The 25,813-nt window shown below is 35.3% G+C and overlaps 1 protein-coding gene across 15 annotated transcripts in view; it reads left to right on the top strand.

Moving 5' to 3' along the window:
• The window catches only part of HERC1 (HECT and RLD domain containing E3 ubiquitin protein ligase family member 1), a 102,912-nt gene that overhangs the window by 57,022 nt on the left and 20,077 nt on the right, over positions 1-25,813 (top strand). For 4 of the 15 annotated variants that reach the window (XM_027466636.3, XM_027466640.3, XM_072043207.1 and 1 more), the window contains exons 30-54: positions 339-532; positions 2,517-2,672; positions 2,908-3,014; positions 3,256-3,366; positions 3,448-3,624; positions 4,516-4,755; positions 4,940-5,023; positions 5,563-6,083; positions 8,135-8,910; positions 9,995-10,193; positions 11,174-11,334; positions 12,316-12,432; positions 12,596-12,827; positions 14,002-14,126; positions 14,370-14,590; positions 15,758-16,026; positions 16,545-16,597; positions 17,882-18,121; positions 18,696-18,870; positions 19,602-19,872; positions 20,070-20,283; positions 21,046-21,305; positions 21,876-22,003; positions 24,012-24,139; positions 25,370-25,561. In XM_027466636.3, the coding sequence (XP_027322437.1) occupies positions 339-532; positions 2,517-2,672; positions 2,908-3,014; positions 3,256-3,366; positions 3,448-3,624; positions 4,516-4,755; positions 4,940-5,023; positions 5,563-6,083; positions 8,135-8,910; positions 9,995-10,193; positions 11,174-11,334; positions 12,316-12,432; positions 12,596-12,827; positions 14,002-14,126; positions 14,370-14,590; positions 15,758-16,026; positions 16,545-16,597; positions 17,882-18,121; positions 18,696-18,870; positions 19,602-19,872; positions 20,070-20,283; positions 21,046-21,305; positions 21,876-22,003; positions 24,012-24,139; positions 25,370-25,561 (5,351 nt within the window). The remainder of the gene's footprint in view (positions 1-338; positions 533-2,516; positions 2,673-2,907; positions 3,015-3,255; positions 3,367-3,447; positions 3,625-4,515; positions 4,756-4,939; positions 5,024-5,562; positions 6,084-8,134; positions 8,911-9,994; positions 10,194-11,173; positions 11,335-12,315; positions 12,433-12,595; positions 12,828-14,001; positions 14,127-14,369; positions 14,591-15,757; positions 16,027-16,544; positions 16,598-17,881; positions 18,122-18,695; positions 18,871-19,601; positions 19,873-20,069; positions 20,284-21,045; positions 21,306-21,875; positions 22,004-24,011; positions 24,140-25,369; positions 25,562-25,813) is intronic. The other 11 variants (XM_027466644.3, XM_072043206.1, XM_027466642.3 and 8 more) reach the window with 9 other exon arrangements.

The following is a 25,813-nucleotide window of genomic DNA, read 5'->3' as shown; positions in this document are numbered from 1 at the left end:
AAGACAAACAGAAAAAAACACCCTCAATTTTAAAGTTGGAATGGAATTCCACATTTAATGAACTACATATTCCTTTTTTTTTCTCATGGAAAAACTGGAAAGGTGTCTTTTGACTCTAAGTTTAACTCCACAGGTTTTACATGTCTTAAAAGCAAGGTTCAAATAAGAGTAATCTGCAGAACTTGTGGCAAAGTAACCTGCTGCAGTAGAATGAATTAAAATTAGCACTGGTTTAACCCCAGTTTTCATTTGCACTGAGTTTATAGTTGTGTCTTTATATTATTGTTCCTCTAATCAACTCTCAAATACTCTTATTTTTATTTATTGTGTGTGTATAGAACCTATGCTGACAAACTGAGCCCGAAGGTCGTCCAGTCTTTGCTGGATTTGTTATGCAGTCAGCTGAAGAACTTGTTATCACAAGCTGGTGTGATGCTTATGGCTTCCTTTGGAGAAGGGGAAGGTGAGGAACATGAAGTAGAATCAAAAAAGACAGATTCAAATGGGGAGAATGAAAAGAGAGACTTCAGAGGTAATTATTTTGCATCATTTCTTTTACACTTTTGAAATACCAGACAACATAATAGACCACTAAATGCTGATGCCCTCACACACTCTACTGTATTGATTATTGTTGGATCATTCTTAGCTCTGTAAAATAGATTAAAAAATCATCAAATAATTTTGTGCTCAGATTAGATTTATATGCATGTGATATATAAATCAATTTGAAGGTAGGAGTAAGTAGAGAATAAGAACTACTCCATCTAATTTGTAATTAGAAGGAGAATACTATTTTCCTCCAAAAATGGTAGTACTGTTTTTCAAAGTACAGTCATAGGAATTCAATTATCTACATTTTAAACTACAAAGAAATAAAACGTATTTCAGGAAGCTGCCGCATTTGCATTGTATGGTGAAGAGTTTTGTGCTTTGACTTGATGGGAAAAGGTTGACCATACCCTGTCATATTCAAAAATTTGCAAGAAGAGATCTTCTGAAATCTCAAAGTCCTCCCATAATTTGCAGTCCTTTAATTAATATTTTGAATTTCTGTGGGAATTATATGCCTGAAGAAATGTTTAAGCATATCTTAGTTATAGGTATATGTATGCTTTTGGTTGTGTTTACAGCTGTCTTTGCTTCTAAATAATTAGATGACTGATGAATTTTTAAGATAATTCGTAAGAAATTAGTTCACAAAGAAGCTAGAGTATAAGGTCTTCTCTTTCCACAAACATCTGCTTGTTAAGGTAACTCCCTTAGAATATGAATTGGAGCATGAGGAAGTATAGTTTTGCATCAAAACCCCCACAGGTAACAAAAACCATAGAATCATTGACAGATAGGATGGTTTGGGTTGGAAGGGACTATAAAGATCACCTAGCCAACCCCTTGCCAGGGGCAGAGACACCTTCCACCAGCTCAGGCTGACTAAACCCCATCCAGCCTGGTCTTGAACATTTCCAGGGATGGGGCATCCACAGCTGGGCAACCTGTGCCAATGCCTCACCACCCTCATAGGGAAGAACTTCTTCCTTATATCTAATCTAAGTCTACCCCCCTTTCAGTTTAAAGCTGTTACCCCCCGTCCTATCACTGCACTCGCTGACAAAGAATCCTTCCCCAGCCTTCCTGTAGGCCCTCTTTAGGTGCTGGAAGCCTGCTTTAAGGTCTCAGCAGAGCCTTCTCTTCTCCAGGCTGAACAATCCCAACTCGCTGAGCTTGTTTTCATAGGAGAGGTGCTCCAGCCCTCTGAGCATCCCCATGGTCTCCTCTGGAGTTGGTCCAGCAGGTCCATGTCCTGCTTATGTGGGGGGCTCCAGAACTGAAGTCAGTGCTGCAGATGGGGTCTCAACAGAGCAGAGTGGAAGGGGAGAATCACCACCCTCAATTTGCTGGCTGTGGGTCTTTTGATGCATGCTGTCCAGGGTACAGTAAAACTCAGAAGGCAGTAGCTATGTTTCATGCTACGGAGTTACTTAAAAATGCAATAACTGATCATTACATTTTTACTTATGGATCAGTTTGTTGCATGTAACAAGGACTGCTAATATTTTTGTCATCTGTTCAAGTCTTCGGTAGGCTTCAGATGGCTACATTCAAAACATAGCCAAGCAACTTACATTAAATATGTAGAGCTTGCAAATACTGAAGTGTAGTTCTTTAATCTCTTTTACTGCATGCTTTTGGTGAGATATATACAGTAATTTCCTGTAAAGTTGTTTATAATCTTAGTTTACCAAAGTACTTGTGTTCTTAGTATACCATGTGATATTTGAGTAACGCTGTCTTTTTCCAAATGCTTGTTAGTCCACATAGTGTAGCCTACCAATATCAATTGTATCTACTCTGTTCTATTCCACCCTACTCACAAAAAAAAAAAAAAAGAAAAATTCCCAAAACTCAACTACAAATGTCTGCTTTAATTTTAATTTTTTTTCTATTTTGACTTTAAAAATAGGCTATTCGCAGTACTGTAGGAGTATAAATGAAACTTTCAATTAATTTCCTAGCTGCCCTCAGAAAGCAACATGCAGCTGAATTGCACTTGGGAGACTTTCTTGTTTTCCTACGTCGAGTTGTGTCTTCAAAGGCAATTCAATCAAAAATGGCATCTCCAAAGTGGACAGAAGTACTTCTTAATATTGCTTCTCAGAAGTGTTGCTCAGGTATGATCTTTTCAAAATGTGCTGAATAGTTATCCGCGTTCCTCTAGTGCAGTTCCTAAAATCAGGTCCTGTTAGAACATCTGTGTTACACAGTAAACACCTAAAACTAAATCCTGTAGATGTACACAAGTCACACTTCGGAAACTTGCATTGGTATCATGCAGATCGTTCCATAGGTGCGTGCCCGATGCCAAAGTCAGTTCTAGATTAACATAACATACTGTTCTACCTTCAGGAGTTCCCTTGGTTGGCAATTTGAGGACAAGACTTCTTGCACTTCATGTACTAGAAGCTGTATTACCTGCTTGTGAATCTGGCGTTGAAGATGATCAAATGGCTCAGGTCTTTATAATTTGCTATTAACTTTTACACGTGTTTCTTCAGAAAGTCTTGTTAAAGTTTTAAATGTTTCATAGGTTTGCTTAGAATCCAAATCAGATGAAACTGGGTGTAGATATTTTTTTTTCTAAGCACACTAAATATTTTGACATTCATTTTGACAAAGCAAAATAAAACAATATCATTCTATTTGTTATCCTCATCTTGGATTTGCAATGATCTGATTTATATTCTAATATGCCAGGTTGTTGAACGATTATTCTTGCTTCTGTCTGACTGCATGTGGGAGACTCCAATAGCTCAGGCAAAACATGCAATTCAAATAAAGGAGAAAGAACAAGAAATGAAACTACAGGTAATGATGCTTTTACCTGCTCTTTTGACTGAGTACAACCGAGTTACATTTACTCCAGATATTTTGTCCTATTTCTGATAGAAGCAAGGAGAGTCTGAAGATGAAGATGAGAACCTTCCTATACAGGAAGTGTCCTTTGACCCTGAGAAAGCTCAATGCTGCATAGTGGAGAATGGGCAGATTCTGACTCATGGCAGTGGAGGTAAAGGATATGGATTAGCATCCACTGGAGTCACTTCTGGGTGTTACCAGTGGAAGGTAGGTTGCCTAAAAGTTTATTTCTTCTCTTCTCTTACTTCTCTTCTTATTTTGGAAATATACTGTAATTTATAAACAACAGCTAACTATGATTTTTCTCTTGTGAAAACATTCTTGAATAAGTGACGTTTTCAATCCAAAGAGAAGAGATTGAGGCTGCTTTTGAACATTGCTGTTGGGAGCAAATTTTCAGCTGATATTTCAGTATGCAGGTTGGAGGCTGTGAATATGCACTGAATATTTGTAGAGGTGTTGGTACATGTTCCTCAGATCTATAGTTAGTACAGATAAGATTGACTTGCAATAGTTAATCTACTCAGTTATGTAGATTTTGATTTTTTTTTTTTCTTTAGGGAAATAATTTAGAAAATATTCTGTCTTTCAAAAAGGCACATCAGCCTGTCTGACATGACCAGCCTTTAATTACATCATTTGAAGTGATTTATTCAGAAATACAGATAAATACACAGTTGTAGTCCAAGTTAGTAGCATTTCTGAGCATAACACTTCTGCTTTTACCTGAATCTATGTAAACCACTTGCTGTGAATGTGAGGAGTGAAGCTGGTTTATTTCCGTAATACATTTATTACTGGCATGCCAGCTTCAAGGTGTGAGTTTTGAGTCAGAAAAATCATAAATTCTTGTGTGTATTTACATACAGTTTTCATCATTACTACTAGGTTAAATTTTAATGACTAACTAATGACTAACCTTGTACACCATGTACTTTTAAAGATGGAATGCGATTTTTAGCGTATTAAAATTTTTCATTTATTAAATGCTTATGAGTAAAATGGTTAAAAGTATACATAAATACATATAAAGTAAATTGCCATGGCTCTGTTCTTTTACAATGTATATTCTGACTTTTCTTTTTAATTGCCTTCTAGTTCTACATTGTGAAAGAGAATCGAGGCAATGAAGGCACATGTGTAGGAGTTTCTCGTTGGCCAGTACATGATTTTAACCATCGCACTACCTCAGATATGTGGCTATACAGAGCCTATAGTGGTAACCTTTATCACAATGGAGAACAAACTTTGACTCTGTCCAGCTTTACACAAGGGGATTTCATCACATGTGTATTAGATATGGAAGCAAGAACTATTTCCTTTGGTAAAAATGGAGAGGTATTTAACATTAATCATTTCTTTTCTTTTTTTTTTTTCTTTTTTCCAGTAGTAATTGTCACAGATATTTTATATAAAGCTAAGCATAATGGTTAAGACAAGTGATCGTTTCAGTACTTAAAACTATAACTTTGTCATGTTTTTACTTGTTAAGGTGTTGTTTGGTTTTGTTTGTTTTATCTAGGAGCCAAAACTAGCTTTTGAAGATGTAGATGCAGCAGAGTTATACCCTTGTGTTATGTTCTATAGCAGTAATCCAGGAGAAAAGGTAATATAAATGTTCATCTGCATTGGTTGTAAGTTTGTGCTTTCCCTAGACTGTGTCATGTGGATGTAAAGGATTTTTTGGGGATAAATGGGAATTGTTGGTAGTTGAGAAGTACTGAGAATGTAACTGATGATTCATTTTGTTTTAAGGCATATATAACACTACATTACTTGTGCACTACCTAGACTCTTCATGAATTCCTACATTGTGCAATCTATTGTGAAATTAGAATGTATGTTACTACTCCAAGTTGATTTAGAGACTTCAAGTTCTACACATAAAATCGCAATCCCCAGAAATCAGAGTTAATATAGTATTAGGAATTTAATGTGGGGAAGCATGAAATGTTGAAGTTTCAGTATCTTTATAGGGGTGCAGGTTTTGATCACTGTTAAAGTGAAATTCCTAGAGAGCCTAAGAAAAAAAAAAAGCCTCAGCCAGTAATTTTTTTTATTGATCAGGAGACTCACATGTTAAAATAGCTTCCTGTGTAGGTAATTTGAGAAGATAACTTTAAACTGCTCTCTTTGAACACTTAGGTGAAAATCTGTGATATGCAGATGCGTGGTACACCGAGAGATTTGCTACCTGGTGACCCCATCTGTAGTCCTGTTGCTGCAGTGCTGGCAGAAGCCACTATCCAACTCATTCGTATCCTTCATCGCACAGACCGTTGGACACACTGCATCAATAAAAAAATGATGGAAAGACTGAATAAAATCAAAACATGTCTTAAAGAAGCAGGTCAAAAACTGAAGAAAAGTCGCTCAATTCAAAGTAGAGAAGAGAATGAGGTGAGAGAGGAGAAAGAAAATAAAGAGGAGGAGAAAAGCAAGCATAGTAGGCATGGTCTAGCTGACCTTTCAGAACTTCAGCTGAAGATGCTGTGTGTGGAAGTGTGGCCTGTTCTAGCAGTAATTGGCGGAGTTGATGCTGGTCTTAGAGTTGGAGGTCGATGTGTACACAAGCAAACAGGACGTCATGCTACTTTACTTGGAGTAGTGAAGGAAGGCAGTACATCTGCCAAGGTCCAATGGGATGAAGCAGAGATTACTATCAGGTATAGTATGCTCACTTCCTGTATTTCTCAGAGTCTAGTCTATCTTAAATAATATGCATCTTACATTAGAGTCATGTTGATAAGTTATTTTAATCTTAAACTTTAAAATAATGCAGCTAAAGTTGTCTGTTCAAAACTAATATGAGATATTTCGATAGTATCTAGTAATAAAATGCATGTCAAATATGTATTTGGTAATTTGGAATTGATCAGCATCATTAGAATTCTTAGGTTGTAGGGTTTTCTTGTAGATTTTTTTGTAGAATTCGTAGGCTGTAGGTTTTCAGAGCTGGAATGTGACCAGCTTGCCAGTTTTCCTAAATTTGGAGTGTTGCTGGGTTTAAAATTTGCATTCCTGTCCTAATTTACTGTAGCTTCTTGTTCATGAGTATAAAGAAGGTCTTTACAGGGGGAAAGTGCACGCTTCTGTTGTAAATGGTGAACCTGCTTCTGAAGAGAGTCCTGATTTGATTTATCAGAGTTGAGAACAGGTTTCTTTGCTGCATTGTCATTTCATTCTTAGAAGACTGGAAGTTGCTCTCTGGGGCTTAAAGAGTGGGTCAAAATCAGGAGGATTCTGTCTTCTTAATGGTGGCTGGATGGTACTATTGAAATTAATGCTGCCTCAACGCAGCATTTATTTGTTTGTTTGTTTTTTGACCTGCCGTAATGAACTAAAGGAATGAGATATACTTGATGTTGACACTCTGGGGCTGTTCTGCAGGTACAGCTGATAGTAAGAACTAGGGAGGAAGCTGGAAGGAGATACTTCTTTTTTCCCCTTTCTTACAGGAAACTGTGAAATGAAGCTAGTGGTGTCTCTTGACGCAGTGGTGCTCTTGCAGGAATTGCCTGTGGTTTTTGTGTGGAAAAAATTGATTCACTTAAACTCCTCCTGGCTGTAGTTGAACTTTAATCCTGTAGAGAAATTGAGCAGTATTTTTTTATTATTATTTTTTGCAACTGGTTGTTATTACATTCCAAAACAGCTGAAGTCAGATCACCTCTAAGAACTGCTCCAACATTGTGCCTCTTTTGTCTTTACGCAAAAGCTGTTGTCACTTTAACTAAATATGCTGAAGTACAATTGATTATCAAATTTAGTTCCAGATATAAGTTCTTTCAAGTATGCCTATGTGGAAGTATGGACTTACAGAAAGTGTGCCCTTAAAATAATTTTAAATACTACTTGAGTGAAGTGGTGTGTGTTTGAGCATAGACAAACTCATTGAATTAAGTTCAGAGTGTACCTCTGTAACTAAAATGAGATTAAAGCTTGCCTTCAAGTTTTAAATGGAATTTTACATTATAAGAGAGGAAACATTTTGGGGGTAATGAAAGGAAAATTTAGAAATCCCTTATGCGATAGGTGGACAAGAAAATGTATTGGAAAATACGGGCTGGCAAGTTTTTGTCCTGCTTACAGTGAAAAATAGTCAAGTATAACTCCTAAATATAACAAAAATTTACCACTATGTACAGCTGGACAGATAGGTAGACATCCATTTTTCCTCTGTGGGGTTTTCTGATCTGTGTTTTAAAAAGTTGTTGTCTTCAGGCACTCTGTCCTGGTATAAACAGAGATGGAATTACCTTGAGCTATTAGTTTTGTGTTCCTTGTGACAAACATTTGAACAAGAATGTGCAGCCAATCAAAACTTTTACTTAGTACTAAAAAAAAGTTAGTTTTTTTTTCTATCTAATATTCTATTCCTATTCACAAATTCCTTTTAGGTATAATGATAAAATTTGACTTAAGCTACTATATCTAAACATCTGTCAGTGCCTAATTGATAGCTTCTGTGATGCTTCTGGATTTTTTAATGGTTGTTGAAAACCTGCGCGTGCTTTGTTGGCTTTGCTCTGATACCATATCTCCTCATTTTCTGATCATTACCTCATTTTCTTCTGTTTACATTTAATTTTTAGAATTGATCCATTTATTTCATTAAATATATTTTACATCTTACTTTGCCTACATTATTTCCTGTACTTTCCTCCTGTCTCTCCCTCACTTGCTTTTTCCTGTGTCATTCTGATCTTTATTAAAGCTTCCCAACTTTTTGGTCGCCTAGTGATACTCCCCTGTATAATCTGGAGCCCTGTGAACCACTGCCTTTTGATGTTGCAAGATTTCGTGGGCTGACAGCTGCTGTGTTGCTGGACCTTACCTATCTGACTGGTATTCACGAGGATATGGGAAAACAAAGCACTAAGAGACATGAGAAAAAACACAGACATGAATCTGAAGACAAAGGGGAAGTGGACCAGAAAACGGAGGGGGATGGTGGATCAGATACGCGATTAGCACAAAGTGCTGATGATAACAAAGGACATAGTACTACAAGCTCGAAATCAGAAAATGAAATTGCTTCCTTTTCTCTAGAGCCATCAACGCTAGGTATGGAATCCCAGCACCAACCTGCTGAAGGAAGAAAAAAGAATCATGAGCATACTCCAAGAAATCATGATATAGTGCAGTCAGAAATCAGAGCAGTACAGCTATCTTACCTTTATCTTGGTGCTATGAAGTCACTTAGCGTTCTTCTTAGTTGTAGTAAATATGCTGAACTACTGTTAATTCCAAAAGTCCTGGCAGAAAATGGTCACAACTCTGATTGTGCTAGTTCTCCAGTTGTTCATGAAGATGTTGAAATGCGTGCTGCCTTGCAGTTCCTGATGCGACACATGGTGAAACGGGCAGTCATGCGCTCACCGATTAAAAGAGCTCTAGGACTGGCAGATTTAGAACGAGCGCAAGCCATGATCTACAAATTAGTGGTTCATGGGCTGCTGGAGGATCAGTTTGGTGGCAGACTTAAGCAAGGTATGTTTTCAAAATTATGAAAGTACAGTGCTAAGTTATTTTTTACTTCTGTTGAAATTATGTAGGAACAATGATGATATAAATGACGTAACCTTGTAATTTTGTAGTGGCAGTACTTTGGTGAATCTTGATTGGACAGAGAAATTTTAGAGACATACTACTTTGTAGATATAAGGCAGATTTTTTTCTCAGTTCCTTATTTTAATAAAATGTGAGTGTGTATCAATCAAAAATGTTCAAAAATGAGTTTCTAATTTTTCTTTATGCTTTTAAAAAATGACTAGTTCTGTATATATTTGTCAGAAGGATTTCTATATGGCACAAGTATCACAAAGTTCACTGCTGTTAAACATGACTGCTTGCAGTCATGTTAACAAGTAATACTGAAAGTGTATATGTTTATGCTGTAAGTAACCTCTATTACTCTCTGAAAATCTTGAATCATTTGTAGGGTTTGGGATTTTGTTGTTTACTTGTTTGTTTGTTTTCCTGAGATATTTGGCATTGCAATAATAAGATTATGAAGAGAGAATGCATACCATTTCTTCTGTTCATTTTAAAACTATGTATATTACAGGGAAACCATTTATATAAATTAATATAAACAAAGAATGAATTTCTAAAATTTTTTTTTTTAAACTATCTAAAATATTAAAGCTAATTCCTGTGCTGTTTGCTTCTTTACCATCTTATGGATTTCTTAGAAACCAACCAAAAAAAAAATCCTCCAAAGATCTGTTACTTAGGCTGGTAAGTTAAAAATAGCTTTATTAATTAAACAGCTAAGAGAAGAAGAGCAGTAGCTGTTTGAACAGTAAATATCATAAGATCTAACCAAATAAATGGCTTCTGTTATCATTCAGAAATATTTACTTACTGTTTACCTTGTATCAGTATGACAACAGCAATAGATCAGTTTATTTACTTAAGTCCATGAGTTATTGGAATAGGTATTTGTATTGTGTGCATTACTGCACACCCCTTTCTTAGGGGAGAATTTTAAACATTGATAGTTTTAAACCCTGATAGTCACAGATACTGTTTTTCAATACTCAATTACATAAATGTCCTTTTTCTGTTGCAGAAGTAGATCAGCAAGTAGAAGAAGGTGATCAGTCTCAGCAAGCCCAAACACCAGTTACAACAAGCCCTTCTGCTTCTAGCACAACATCTTTCATGAGCAGCTCTCTGGAGGATACCACCACTGCTACTACTCCAGTAACTGATACTGAAACTGTTCCAGCTTCAGAGTCACCTGGTGTTATGCCTCTCAGTCTTCTTAGGTAAATATCTTTATTTTCAACAAATTTGATTTTGTGGGTGTAAGGAACTGGTTTTGCAATTTAGGTACGTCTTCAGCTCTCTAAGGCTTTGAAAATGTTAACGTTTTTATTTGCTGTCAAGAACTGCCTCCTCAGAAGACAGAGTTCAATTTGTTGCTTTATTTGCAAAACATGCATTTCTAGAAATAAAAAGCAGCTAAGCTTTTTATATATAGTTTACGTATACGTAACGTCTTAATTCTTCAGGACAGGAGAAAATACTTTTCTTCTATTGTTTTCCATTTCTGTTCAGTTTTCTGTTGTCTTCTTTAGCTTCCATTTTTATTTGATGTGGTTTAAAATACAAGTCTGCAAAATTCTGTATTTTAATGAATCATTCTTGATTTTCAAACTAAAGTAGATCTTAGTTTGAAGGTAGCACTTCAGTCCTGTTTGTTTCATCTTACACTGATATACTGAAATGGAAGTAAGATAAAGCTAGTTAACCTGCAGACGTTAGTAGTGATATGGAAAGAAATCTGCTTTACATTGAATACAGTCCTGTTGTAAATTTATTACTTTTGTTGATGTGTCTGACCTCTTAGAGGCTTTGCAGATACAATTTGACAAAAGTCCTATCACCAGGACAGGAAAAGTATCTTAAAAGGAATGATTAGTTGGGCTGAGTTCAGAACAAAGCAGGGAAATGGGAAAAGAATTACTTTTCTTTTATCTCCTAGGACAGCCATTGGTTTCTGAGGTATTTTTAGGTGCATATTTGAGAACTGAATTGTCCAGGCAAAATGTTAGCAATGAGCTGTTCCTACAGTGTTCCTCTTCCATCTCCCTAAATGTACATGCTGCACCTTACCCCTACAAAACTCATTTTCTGTAAGATGCACTTGGCAAGTTGTACTCTAATTTGATGCTTTTCTTTTAAGTGTCAGACCTTTTTCAGGGTAGATCTTTTTCATATAAATGTATTTTGTTTTTTATTATAGGCAGATGTTCTCTAGCTATCCTACTACAACTGTACTTCCAGCACGACGTGCTCAGACTCCTCCAATATCTTCTTTACCAACATCTCCTTCAGATGAAGTTGGAAGGAGGCAAAGTTTGACTTCTCCTGATTCCCAGTCTGCAAGGCCTGCAAACCGTACAGGTATAGTTGTAGTCAACATAAATAGAAATACGAACAGTTAGTTCACAACTGTTGAGTGAGAATCTCAAGACCCTAAAGAACACAGTATTGTGATCCAGAGGAGATAGTAATAAGAATAAACATATAAATCAATATTTATATTTTATATTAAATGAATAGAAGAGACGGAGTTAAAGTATATTATTCAGGTTTTTATACACAACGCTGAGAAACAAAGTCTGTCATAATTCCTGACTGTTACAATTTATTATTCTTGTTCTTATATCCATGTTGTATGTTGGCTCTTTTTGATGTCACTGTTGCATAGCAACTTGTCTTTTCAGTTTCCCCTCATTTTTTGATGAAATGTCTTGCTTCTGGATCATAATACGTTGTTTACAACAGTGTCAGTACATTTAATGTCTTTGTTGATCAGAAGAAATTGTATTTTCTGTTAAACTTTTTGGGCAGTAGCTGAACTTTTTAGAGTCTCTCAGGAGACACTTTGCACAAAAGATGAGACGTAATCTGCAAAGAGATTTTCCGGTATGTGTCTTCAGCTTATAAGAGGCCTCTTTCTGCCTCTTAAGAGGAATATGTATTTGTGTGATCTCACAATATTTGTGGATCTTGATATTTCAGACAAGGATAACTTTTATCTAGTCTACCTAAATGTAAATCAAATAGGTAATTTGATAGAGTTTTAAAAGGAAATTTAAAAAGGTATTAGAAATACCTTAATACAAATAATCCTTTAACTATGGCACTCATAATATTTAATTAAACATAGGCTGACATAATATATATGTTATCAGTAAGAATAAGCATAAGATTTCATTATAGTGTTAGAAACTAATAGAGACAAAAGTTGTTAAAGACAGGTTCCTTTATCTGAATTCCTTTATCTAAAGCTAACATATCTTTGCTAAACCAGAAGGTTTCCTAAAGTGTAAGATAATAAAGATTTACACACTTTACATTCAGTATTTTCTGTCTTTTAAGCTTTGTCTGATCCAAGCAGCCGACTTTCAACATCCCCTCCTCCTCCTGCCATTGCTGTTCCGTTGTTAGAAATGGGGTTCTCCCTCAGGCAGATTGCAAAAGCCATGGAAGCCACAGGTAATCTATATCAATTTAAACGGAAAAATCAGATAAATATTCCATTGAAAAAAGTGTGTTTCATACTTTTTTAAATTCTACAACTGTTTGTGGGTGAAAAAAAGATGGATTTTCACCATCAATGACATAGTACAATTTCCAAGTATGATTTTATTCTTTTCAGGTGCCAGAGGAGAAGCAGATGCACAGAATATCACAGTGCTGGCCATGTGGATGATAGAGCATCCTGGAAATGAAGATGATGAAGAGCCTCAGTCAGAAGTCACTGTAGATTCACGACATGGGACAATAGTCTCTGGAAGTGGTGGAAAATCAAGTGATCATTGTTATTTGCAGTCACCGGGTGATATCCCATCTGCTGATGCCACTGAAATGGAGGAAGGCTTTAGTGAAAGGTAAACTGTAGTTTTCTTCTAACAGCTTGAAATCTCTTGCTGAAACTGAAAGCCTCACATGTTCATTGTTGCTGACAGAAAGCTTTGAAATGACACTTCTGAATTTTGTTACAATGTTAGTATAATCAAAGATGCAATTAAAATAGGTGTACACTATGCGTTTTCTTTCCAGTACTGTTTATGCATAGAACTGGGGAAGAACACAATTGAACATCCTTCCTTCAGAAAAGGAGGATGTGTAAACAAAGGAAGGCACATAGCTTACTTTTTACCAGGAAGACTAGTAATAATAAAGCAGAAATTCATTGGAGAGTGGTTTGTTCGTTTGTTTTTCCCCTTCAGTATATTTGTGAACAGATATTTTCTTATATTTTTCTTTTTAAAGAAGTTCTTGGTTTGTTCAGAAAGGATTAAACTGAATTCAGGTTTACATTCTTGGCCACCTTCACAATCTTAGACTTAGTCTGTATTAATCAAGGAAGAAAAAAACTGTTTATTGTTTTAATCCTAAAAACAGTAGTTATATTGTTAAGTGACACCTGCTAGGAATCATAGCAGCCTTTTATTAATAAGGACGGTGAGAATTGTTAACGTGCATTTTGAGAACACTTTTGCTGAGATTGCTCAATCCCATTGAGAAACACAATTATAGATTTCCTTAATTACATTGACCAAAGTAAACTGTCATTTCACAGACAACGCATGGATTTCATGTGGGGAAAAACAAACCTACTAAGTGTTACCAAGTAACTTAAATTCTTTTTTTTTTTTTTTTCTCCAAAAAATGTTGAGCAAAAGGGGAAATGACAGATGCAGGGACGGAAGTGTTTATTTCTTTAAAAAAGGAGAAGAAACTTAGGTCAGTTAATAGTTAACATAGCATAAAAAGAAAGCTCTCCCAACTTTTTTGCAGTGCTCAGCCACTTAGGAAACATTGCGGCATGTCACTTCTTAAAGTAAATATCATGGTCAAAAAAGATAGTAAACGTGCTGCAGTAGAAAAGAAAATGCTTGAATTCCAAAATTCTTTTTTTTCACTTTGTGAAAGAAAGCGAACACCAAATAAATACAATTTTAAATATTTTAAAATGTGATAGTATTTTTTCCATAGCTACTATATGTAGCTCTTTAAAACTTATTTTGATTTACCTGTTAATTCTACAAATTCTTTTAGCCCTGATAATATGGATCATGCAGATAATGCAGCTTCTGCAAGTGGACCTCCCTCTAGAAGTCGGTCAGCTGTAACAAGAAGACACAAATTAGATTTAGCTGCCCGAACATTGCTAGCACGTGCTGGTAAGTGTACTAAAAGACTTCCATGTTCTTTGCATATCCAATAAATGAAGAGGAGAGAGTTTGGTACCTAACATGAAAGTTAAACAAGTCTCTTTTGCATATGTATTATCAACGTATCTTGAGTTTAAGTGACATAGGTAGATTATGTTTATATGAGTTTAAAAACAAAGCAGAAAGAAGTTGAAAGTGTACTTATGTTTATAACATGCAAAATAAAAGTACTACTTTCCTTTTTTACTTGAGCGGGATTATACCGCTCTGTACAGGCCCACGGGAGTCAGAATCGAAGAGGAGCGATATGTTTGCAGCCAGATCCAGGGGCTCTTTATGACTTCAACTTGGATGAGGAGTTGGAAATTGACCTTGATGATGAAGCAATGGAAGCTATGTTTGGTCAAGACCTGGCTAGCGATAATGATATTCTGGGAATGTGGATCCCAGAGGTATTGGATTGGCCTACCTGGGTGTGTGTGACTGCAGCGGGGGCTGCTTTAACTTACTGCTTTTTGCATGTTTGCATTTTGTAATTTAACATGCATAAGTTTATGTACTGTTTGAAAATATCTTACTTAAAGCTAGTGATGCTGAAATCTTTCTTGTATTCCACAGCTTCACTTTTATATTAAGAATGGTGCTCTCTTGGGTTTCCTGTTCTGCTCTATGTAAATAGTTTTTAATATATGCTATATGTAAATAGTTTTGAAAGATGGCAACAGAACTAGGGTAGTTGTTTTGATATTACTTAGAAATCAAGTAGGCATTTCAGATTGTTTGTCTGTGTATGGGATAACAAACACAGTTGTAAATTTATGATCTATTTAAAATAACAATACTAAAATAATAAATCAGCTCTGTAGCAACATAATTTACACAAATCAGTTTTGCAATCTTAATTTAGTAATGTTGGGTATCAGACTCTAAGAAGGATATAGTGACAGTCCTCATTCAGTTGTTGGTTAGCCCACTCAAAGTACATTTGTTTTGAAATAGAAATACGTGACCTGTACTTTGTTAATCATTGTATTATCCATCTCAATTTGACAAGCAACCTACAAGACTAAACTTTAATCTCCTAATTATAATGTTACATGACTGCTGTGTAACATGAAGCAGGTTTCGGTATAGGCATGTATAATCTGAAGAGGGCTAGTTTCATTGGAGCATCTTGATGAAATTAAGTAGGATAGAGATCTAATTCTAGAAGAATGAACTCTAAATCCAGGCAACACCTCAGAATGTATTGACACAAATCATTACTGTTGCTCAGTAAATGTAAAGGCTGATTGTCTGGAAACAATGAATTCTTTCTTTTTTACATCTAGTCTCAGTCAAGTTGTAAGAAGAAGAAAACTTAAATACAGTGTTACATGTAAGCTAGCAAAGTTATATGTGAAAACTAATACTGGTCCTCTGATTTACATCCCAGTGTTTTTCCTGTTCTCAGATGATCTGCTCTTCATTGTGTCATAAATTGCCCATTTCTGCTTTACTTTTGTGCAAGTTAACCTTACAAGTACTGATCTATGTAATAGAAATGGGCAGGAACATCCACTTAACAATATTGGCATATTTTTGTATCTAATATGAAGGTAATTATGCTCTACAACTAACATGAAAATCTGATTTTGCAGCATGTTTGTGAATCTGAAGACAGAGAAGAAGTAGTGGTTTGTGAACTCTGTGAATCGAGTGTTGTCAGCTTCAATCAACATATGAAAAGAAACCATCCAGGTTGCGGTCGCAGTGCAAATCGTCAGGGCTACCGTAGCAATGGTTCTTACGTAGATGGATGGTTTGGGGGTGAATGTGGAAGCGGAAATCCCTACTATTTATTGTGTGGCATCTGCAGAGAGAAGTACTTAGCCCTGAAGAGTAAATCTAAAACATCAGCTTCAGAAAGGTACAGAAATAAAAGAGTGGAATGGTGTGTGTGAAGAAAGAAAAGAATTAAAAAATGCTTAATAGTATATGGATTTTAAGAATTTGATTGAAGAAATTAAAATTTCTGGAACTGTTGTTCATAGTAATTTTAACTGAGGCTTGAAATCTTTCTCTATATTAACAAAGGCATATTTAGAAAACACCTGTTTTGATTTTTTTTAATGAAAAAAAAAAAAGGAATTATTTATTCAAATGTTGCCTATTCTTGTTGAAAAACTTTGGTTTTCAGTTTTGTCTGAAAATGCCAGTATTTTTATGGGCCTTTTCTACATTCATACTGGAAAATGCTTCCCCTCCACACACACTTTTTAGAAGCTGTTTTATTCATTTCTTTGTCGCTAGTCATTTCCACAAATCATATATATATTGACCTAACAGTAAAGTAACCTTACGGTAAACAGAATTTAAAACTGGTATGCATATTATGTAAAGTATTAGAGCCATTTAGACACTGTCTTTGTTCTTTTTTCCATATAGGTACAAAGGCCAGGCTCCTGATTTAATAGGTAAACAAGACAGTGTCTATGAAGGTATGTTTTAAAGTTTTTGAATATACTGAATACTTTACCCTTATAGAGTATTTTTATTTTTCCATAAACAATAATGCAAATAAATATGGAATGAAACTGTACTTGAAGATACAGTTTTAAATCTTCATACTAGATTTATTTATTTATTTATTTAAGTTCAAATGGAAAACAATCAGTGACATTTTTCACTTGTATTTCATCTAATGGCTAATATTCAGCTTTGTTTGATGAGGTGTTGTAAGTTGATGTTATATCCAGAATTGCACATGCAAAATTTTATATTGAAATGGATTTAATTAGCTGGCATTTTAGGAGAGGTTAATTATCATAAGTTAGAGTTTTGGAAGTCTGCCATTAGGCTTATTTTTACTCTTTCTACCTTTTTACTAGTCGAGAATGTCTTGAGAATGTCTTTCACACTTGAGCAGACTATTTCTAGTGACTCTGGTCATTCTTTGATTCTGGGCCTTTCTGTAGCTTGTATGATCACAGTTACATGAGTTGCCACATTTGTATATCTAAGAGTAAATGAGTGCTCCGGAAAGTAAGGGCAAGTTGTTTTCCAGCAGGTAAAAGGTGTTGAGATTAAATTGTATGGGGAGTGAGAGAGGGAGAGGTAACTAAATGTAAGTTGGCTTCTGTGTAAGTGGCTGGGAAGTGAATGTACTAGTGGAGTACATAATTGAATTATAATTGAATTGAATGTTTGGTGGGGGAGGGAGGGGCTGGGAGCTGATGTGGAGGAAGGAAAAGCAAAAACCTGGATGTACAAATATGACCTCAGAACTCGTACATACTTTTTGATAAATATGAAGACAAGAAATTTCTAGCAGCTTTCTTTATTGTTTGGTCCTTTGGAATACACACCTGCTGTCATGATTTAAAGCTCAACTGTATGTCCACACTTCTCAATGTATTCCAGGTTGTGGAGTTGTCTTGTGGTAGATACAATGACTTCTTGTTTCTTTGTTTTAAAAAAAATGGTTCTTCAGAGAATCTTCTATGAAAGTTCTCTGCAGTAGAAATAAAGATCAAATTTAATGGAGATGGGAAAGGGGAGAGGGTTCTGATTCACTGTGTTGTGCCTATGGCAACGTCTAAAGATGGGAATTAAGACTACTAAGTTGCAGATTGCAATTAATGGTTTATATTCTGTATTTACTTATTTATATTTATATTTATTCATTAAAATTTATATTTATTTATATTTATTATATATTTATTTTATATATTATATTTAATTTGTATTTATTAACATTTATTAAAATTGTTTACTACTTTCAGATTTTGTAACCAAGTTCAATTATATTTCTCCAATTGTAGAAGACTGGGATATGTTAGATGTAGATGAAGATGAAAAGCTGACAGGAGAAGAAGAGTTTGAATTACTGGCTGGACCTCTTGGGTTAAATGATCGACGTATTGTACCTGAACCTGTACAGTTCCCTGACAGTGACCCTCTGGGTGCATCAGTTGCAATGGTGACAGCCACGAACAGTATGGAAGAAACATTGATGCAAATAGGTAAATTTGATACTAGAATGAATATGTCCCCTTTGGTGCACTTTTATAGGAGTGATGCAGAAGTATTTTATCAGTCTTTACTGTTCCATGAAGAAACAAGATTCTAAATTTTCCCTTTATTATAAGGGAGTTCTTGAAGTGTGAGGCATTTTTATTGACAGAGGTCTTGAAACTTTGATTTACTAATAAAGTTGCGACCATATTTCTACAAGAAACGCCAGTAGCATGTTTTGCACAACTCAAAGATTCATGGATTTAAGTTGTGGTTTGCTATCCTACTGAAATGCAGGATCAATATTTAACTTCATAGACCCTTCTAGTAGACAAAGGAAACAGAAGAATTATTTAACTTCAGTAATATCATTTTGTTGATTATCTAGCTTTGAAAATAAGTAGTAATTAAGTTATGTAGAATTTCAGGAGTGTATTTTCCACTTGCTATAGTTCTGTACATATGAGATGTTGAAAATTTAAGTTTTTTTAAGCAAGTCTATGTCGAATTTCCTTCTGTGCTTATTACCATATGATAATGGTCTGGTTTTCTTGAACACTAACACAGATTGTTATTTCCAAGGCTGTCATGGCTCTATAGAAAAAAGTTCTTCTGGCAGAATAACCTTAGGAGAACAGGCAGCTGCCCTAGTAAATCCACACGACCGTGTTATGGCTCTAAGAAGAGTGACAGCTGCTGCACAAGTCCTCCTTGCAAGAACTATGGTTATGAGAGCGCTCTCACTTTTGTCTGTCAGGTTTGTGGCATCCTTGGCAACATTTCTGCCTTTTCATTTGGAATCAGTTATGAAATTATGTTTGATAAGGATGCAGTTTTAAATTATTTGGGAAAGTTGATTCTTATTTTAAATGCTTAAATCATATTGTTAAGAAAGCAGGTTTTGTTGATTTTGTTCTTTTGAGCCCTATCTTCAAACTTTATGAAAGAGACTTCTACACTGTATATAGAAGGCAGACTCCAGTAATATTAACCACTTGAAACATAATGATTCTGTGTTTGCCAGTTGGTTTTTGTTCAAGACAAGTATTAGAACATAAAGGTAAATGTTACAGGAAAGAAGAGGTATTGCAGGAGTTAATGGGATATGAGGATTTAAATATGGGTTTTGTACAAGGCCGTGCAGCTGTGAAGAAGTCACAGATATCTGGCATATGCATATTGCCATAGCATAATTCTAAAAATGAATTATCCATGTAACTTTGTTTATGAGTGATTCCAGGTAAATACATGGCTTTTTGCTAGGGCAAGGCTGTAATAGTTTTTGTCTTCACTCTCAGCCTAAAGGAAAAGGAGTGGAGGGATCTGCAACTTCATTTATCTCTATTCTCCTTCCCCCTGAACATTAGCAATATCCAGCTAATCAAACAGGCAGTGTTCACTAATGGTTTGGGAATAGTTTTGGCCAAATACAACTTTCTTTATGAATATCCTAGCAAAACCAAGAGCATTTGTTTTCATTTTTCACAGTGGTTCCAGTTGTAGTCTGGCAGCTGGTCTTGAATCCTTGGGATTAACAGATATCAGAACTTTGGTTCGTTTAATGTGCCTCGCTGCAGCAGGGAGAGCAGGACTCTCCACAAGTCCATCCACTGCGTCAAGTTCAACAGAGCGATCTAGAGGAATACACAGCAAAACAAGCAAGCCTATATCTTGTCTTGCCTACCTGAGTACAGCAGTAGGCTGTTTGGCATCAAACACTCCTAGTGCTGCTAAACTGCTGGTTCAGTTATGTACGCAGGTATGACTGTTATATTGTATATTTAAATTAATATATATTAAATATTTATATTAAACTTCTTATACATGAGATAAAGCAACCCATTATGTACATAATTTGTGATAGTTTATTAATTTATTATTATTAGTAGTAGTAGTAGTAAATGTGATTATTTTGCTTGTTCTAGTTATTTATTTTATTTAATTGTTTATTTTTAGAATTTGATTTCTGCAGCAACCGGTGTAAACTTAACAACAGTTGATGATCCAATTCAACGAAAATTTTTGCCAAGCTTTTTAAGAGGAATTGCTGAAGAAAACAAACTTGTAACATCTCCGAATTTCGTGGTTACTCAGGCACTTGTAGCATTGTTGGCAGACAAAGGGGCCAAACTGAGGCCAAATTATGATAAAGCAGAAATTGAAAAGAAAGGTATGAGAAGACTTCTATTTATTCTAAACATTAATTACTGAATCTTCAATTAGTCATTTCTATTTAAGGAGGGTTGCTAGAATAATTATAAATAAATATGCTCTCAAAAATGTACAGAACATGTTTTCACTGAAGTAGTCTTATAGTTCAGTACACAAATTTTATTTAGAAATATGGTGTTTTATTGCATTCCTGTATCTTCCATCACTTGAAAAGAAATCTGAGTGTTTTTGTGTATTCAAAGTCATATAGTTATAGCATTCAGCCTCAGTTGTGCCACATGATAAAATCAAAGGGAAAAACAGTTGATTCCTGCCACCCAAGTACTTTTTTGTCTCAGAAAAGTTTGTTGCCTCTGCTGTGAGAAGTCAGGGAAACAAAAACAACTTTTGTGCCTCCACAGAAGACTTTTGTTGTATTCAGGGGAGGGAAGGACATAATGGTGACAGCAGCTTCTCTCTGTCAGAGGAGGCATTTTGCTGTTTAGACAGCACTTGTGCTTTGAATAACCATTTTCCGTATGGTGGGAATAAGACTGCTCATAATTCTCTTGTTTAGTTTTTGTGTAAATTTAAAGGAGGTTATTTTTCTCTTGGTATCAGAAGATATTTTTTTTTCTAATGGTTACTGTTAGTTGCAACATTCTTATAAAAAAGTTGTTGATCTTTTTATTTTTTTTCTGGAAATTATAGCTAATGCTGTGTTCGTTTGTGTACTTCTGTTTGGTACTCATCTAGGCATCATCTCATTGTTTTGTTTAAGCAGGTTTAATTGCCCATTTGTATGCCCATCCTTCCTATGATCCTTCTGCTGTAGGCCCTCTGGAGCTGGCTAATGCACTAGCAGCTTGCTGCCTTTCTTCAAGGTTATCTTCGCAACATAGGCAGTGGGCTGCTCAGCAGCTGGTGCGAACTCTTGCAGCTCATGATCGAGATAATCAAACTATTCCTCAGACCCTCGCTGATATGGGGGGAGACTTACGAAAATGTTCCTTCATAAAATTAGAGGCTCATCAGAACAGGGTAAGCATGATTTCTACCAAAATTGCATGAATTTTAATAGTCTACTTCTTCTGCAGAATACAGAAAAAATAAAATAGTTTTATTTTACAAATACACTGACTGAAATGATTTACCACAAAAAGTAATTTTTGGTGATAAACTATATTACTGCTTCAGGATACTTCTCATACAGAAAAATGCCTAGGTTCTTTGAAGCTTCTATTTAAGGAGACATGAAACTGTTCTCAGCGCATTAAGTTAGTATAATCACCATAAGGTTTTTTTTTTAGACTAGATCATAATTTGAAGAAGTTTTTCTGTTGTAGTAGTTAACATCTACTCTTGTGCAATAGTGGCCTGTGGAGCAGTGGGTCTGAACAAATAGCAGCATTCTTATAAAATATGCTTAGTGACAGTACATCGTACTGCAAATGTAGAAAACTGTATTGGGTTTGGTGGTTCTAGTATATTTCAGTAATGTAGCTAATGCTGTGTCCTGGTGGTTAAAGTTGGCATTAATATTAGTAAACAAATATACCTTAGCTTTAGGTTTAAACTCCAATTTTGCCATGATTGCTTTGAAATTTGTAGGTCATGACATGTGTTTGGTGCAATAAAAAGGGACTTCTGGCAACTAGTGGAAATGATGGTACCATAAGAGTGTGGAATGTTACCAAGAAGCAGTATTCATTGCAACAAACGTGTGTGCTCAACAAATTGTAAGTTAATTATTTGTAATAATCGCATACTTAATATAAGTTGTAACTGTGCAAGATAATGAAAGGAGCCAATCACGCAATTTCTCCTGCATGGACGTTATTTCATCTTTTTTGTTCTTGGAACTGTTGCTGTGTTTATGGTAAGCAATGTAAATTAAGTGTCTTAAAACAGAAAACACAACTTAAATATCAAGCTGATAAGAGTCAGTATAAGGAGATCATGTTAAAACTGTTTAAAAACAGTCTTAATAATTTCATCTAATGATGAATGAGTAAAATAAAAACTGTAAGGGCCTGTCATACATGAGGAAAAAAATAGGTTAAATGTTCCTTCAGTGTGTATCAGTGAACAGGTAAAATGTATAACAAGGTAATAATGAATGTAGTGGTTTCAGTGAAGTTTCAGAAAAGAATTTGTGACTTCTGGGCTTCAGGAATTTAGAGTAATACTCCTTCAGCAGAGTGTCTGGATAGTACATTTGTGTCATTTGGATGTGTCCAAAAAAGAAGAAAGATTACAATCTGGCTATTCCTTAGTACAATTTATGCAATTTTAAATCGGGGATGCTGCCTTAAAAGTAACAAACAGAACGACATGCAGCTTGACTTTGAAGATTGAAATGAGACCAGCTTCTTTCTTTACCAGATGTTTGATATCCAGGTGGCAGAAGAGTGTGTTTCCTGTAAAGTAGATCAAGAGTTCAGTACTTTCTTGGGCTTCATTTCTAACAATTCAACAATGGCTTTAAATGCAAACACGGCATAGTTCTATTTATATTCATTACTGTGGAGGATAAGTGTCAATCATTAAAGGTGGAGTTTTACTTTTGTTTTTTAGCCCCTAGAGATGATCATAAGAAAAGGCATTATCCCTTCTTTGTGATAGAATTATCTCCTCTTTGTGAGGATGCTTTTTTTTTTTTTTTTTTGAGTTTGGAGGAGTATTGTTTAAATGTTACTAGATGACTATTCTATGATACAATATTACTATTTGTTCTGTTACTTTTTTATGTTAATATATTCCATATGTTATGTTAATGTGTTAATGTTATTTATAACAGTTAAAAAAAATCACGTTGCCTGTTGTATTCACAAATGAACTGTCTCCTGCTTGAGCAAGAAGACACTAGCATACTCTTGCTGCATCACCAAAAGTACAGGGGTGATGCAGTATTTGGTCTGTAATAAGTATCCTGACTTAAAAACCTTCATTTTCTTCTAACTAAAATAAGTAAAACTTCACCTGTCCTGTATGTTGTTAGGGGAAATAAAACATAACAGAGGTTCTGTTACAGTTAGTGAAGCAAACTTTAAAGTAGAATTTTTGTTTTAACAGGAGGAAGAGTTTAGGCTAGAACTGAGAGCAAGATGCACATCTTGTCTTTCTTTTGTTCAGCCTATTCTGTTTCATTTCATGACTTCCTGGAAAGCTTTGTCCTCACCAAAGATGTTAAATTTGAGATATGAGTAGGTGTCACCCAGTGCTACAGGGACAGGCAGGTTCTTTTAGGGATCCTGGGTAGAATGAGGACTGGCCACAGGGTTGTGGTTATTAGTAGAGCTTTATCATCACATAAAATTTATAGCAATCAGTGCATCTTACTGTTATCTAGAATCTTAATCAGTTAGCGTATCATTAAAAAGAATTTCTAGCAATTGGCATAGCTTATCACAATAATTATATAATTAATTATTAACTACAATTATTATTATCAACAATCATTAATTATAATTAATAGTTATAATATTGTTATGACAATTTATATATTAATATTATAATCATTATAATAATTTAGATATATTTCTTAGAAATTAGGGTAGCTTTCTTTTAGAAATTAGCGTAGCTTTCGTATTATCTAGAATTTTTAGTCACCTAAACTCTTTAGTTACATAGACCCTCTGCAGATCAGGTCAAATTCTTAATAATCAGCATGCAATACAATAATCATAATCTACACTGCTTAAAGGAAATGCCCTTTTTCAATTACTTTATTTTATCCTGTTACAGAGAAGGCGATTCTGAAGAAAGTCTGGGGTCACCCAGTGACCTTAGTTTGTCTCTTGTCTGTTGGAGCATTAGTGGCAAGTATCTGTCTGGAGCTACGGAAAAGATGGTGAACATATGGCAAGTCAATGGTATGCTCTAACTACCAGTGAACACTTTACCATAAAATGTCTTTATAGGGAAGCTGCTATAGCGTTGAATCTTTGTTTACCGAACTATTTGTGTGTGCTTTCCAATTTAAATACCTGCCATCTTCCATAATATCTTCTCAACTTGTTCAGTTAGAGGAAGGCACTAACCACAAATTGATGCATGCTTAATAATTAATTCAGTAGAAAACTGAGCACTGGATATGAATTCTTGTTGTATGTGGTGTTTAGGTTTGAGGCTTGGTCACTCTTGGTGTTTTGTTTGAAAATTGGTATCTTCCCATAGTCCACAAGACTTAGTTTTCTACAAAAGGCACAGAGAATGCCAAAATTCGCTGAAACAGATGCAGGGATGGATTACAGTGGAAGAGATGGAAAACCTGCTGAGAGCACAATGACTAAGCCCCATTTATGTAGCTGAACAAAAGAGTCTTAGAGGAATAAGATTATAAATCAATACATTAGGAAGGTAACTACTAAAAGCCCAGCAAATGCAAATGCGACTGTCTAAGCAAAAACTGAACAGTGTTACCACTAGAAGAAATGGAAGTAGTCCGTGAATAACTTCAAGAATGTTCTGGTGTTAAAAAGATTGTGATATCAAGTAGTTTATAAGGAGGGATAATGAGTGAGGAAGAAACACTTTAAAATGTATTAGATAAATTTTTAAGATTGTGTTGTGATAGGGAAGACTGAGCCTGATCCAGAAAGGTCCTTCCTAATTCCTTAGTTCGGTTTGCAAGTGTCTCTAAATGCATTCTCTTACATCCTTCCTGTAATTTTTGCTACATTTAACCAGTTCAGAATAATACTTGTAGAACTCCCATGAGAGGAAGGCTGTTAGTCACTTTGTTGCTTTTAATCTCTGAAGAAACATTATTCTGCAGTTCTGCACTTAGGAAAATCACTGCTGCCGCAGTCCATGTTAATAAGCAGTCCACAGGAAAAGTACAAATTGTATGAGTACTGAAGAATTTAGCTTCCTCCTTTAATGAAACTACTTAACTTGACTGAAAATTGAGATTTGTTAGCTAGATTTTGAGTCTGTGGAGATTAGTGGTCCACTGCTTCATGGTCCTGTAATTTATGTGAATTTGTAGCATGTTCTAGCTGCAAATAGGGTCTTTTGATATTTTCCCATGGGAAGTATTTCTGTTGCATTATTTTCTTTATGAAGATGAAGCAGTTCAAAAGATTTTTTTGGGTTCCTAGGAGGAAAAGGATTATTAGATCTTCAGCCTCACTGGGTATCTGCATTAGCTTGGCCAGAAGAAGGGCCAGCTGCAGCATGGAAAGGAGAATTGCTATTAATTGGTCGTATGGATGGGTCTCTTGGACTTATTGAAGTTGTGGATATTTCAACCATGCACCGGATAGAATTGGAACACTGCTACAGAAAGGATGGTAGGTGACTATTTTAATATTTAAACAGAGCTTAACATTAAAAATCCCCTCCACCCCCTTAAATATTTTAACAAGTATATAATCCCTATTTTTATTATTGTTCATGGGGATGCAACTTCTGATACTTTGCTCGCAAGCATCATTCACTTGTGTTCATGGGAGCAAGAAAGTGTGGAATCTGTCTGCACCTAGGTTCCTTTTACAGCAAAGACCAACAGTTTGTAGTGGCCTAGTCAAATCGTGACATTCCTT

Source organism: Anas platyrhynchos, chromosome 11, assembly GCF_047663525.1.
Source record: "Anas platyrhynchos isolate ZD024472 breed Pekin duck chromosome 11, IASCAAS_PekinDuck_T2T, whole genome shotgun sequence".
Taxonomy (NCBI): Eukaryota; Metazoa; Chordata; class Aves; order Anseriformes; family Anatidae; genus Anas; species Anas platyrhynchos.
Note: the sequence above shows the minus strand (reverse complement) of the source record. Positions and strands in the feature narration are given on the sequence as shown.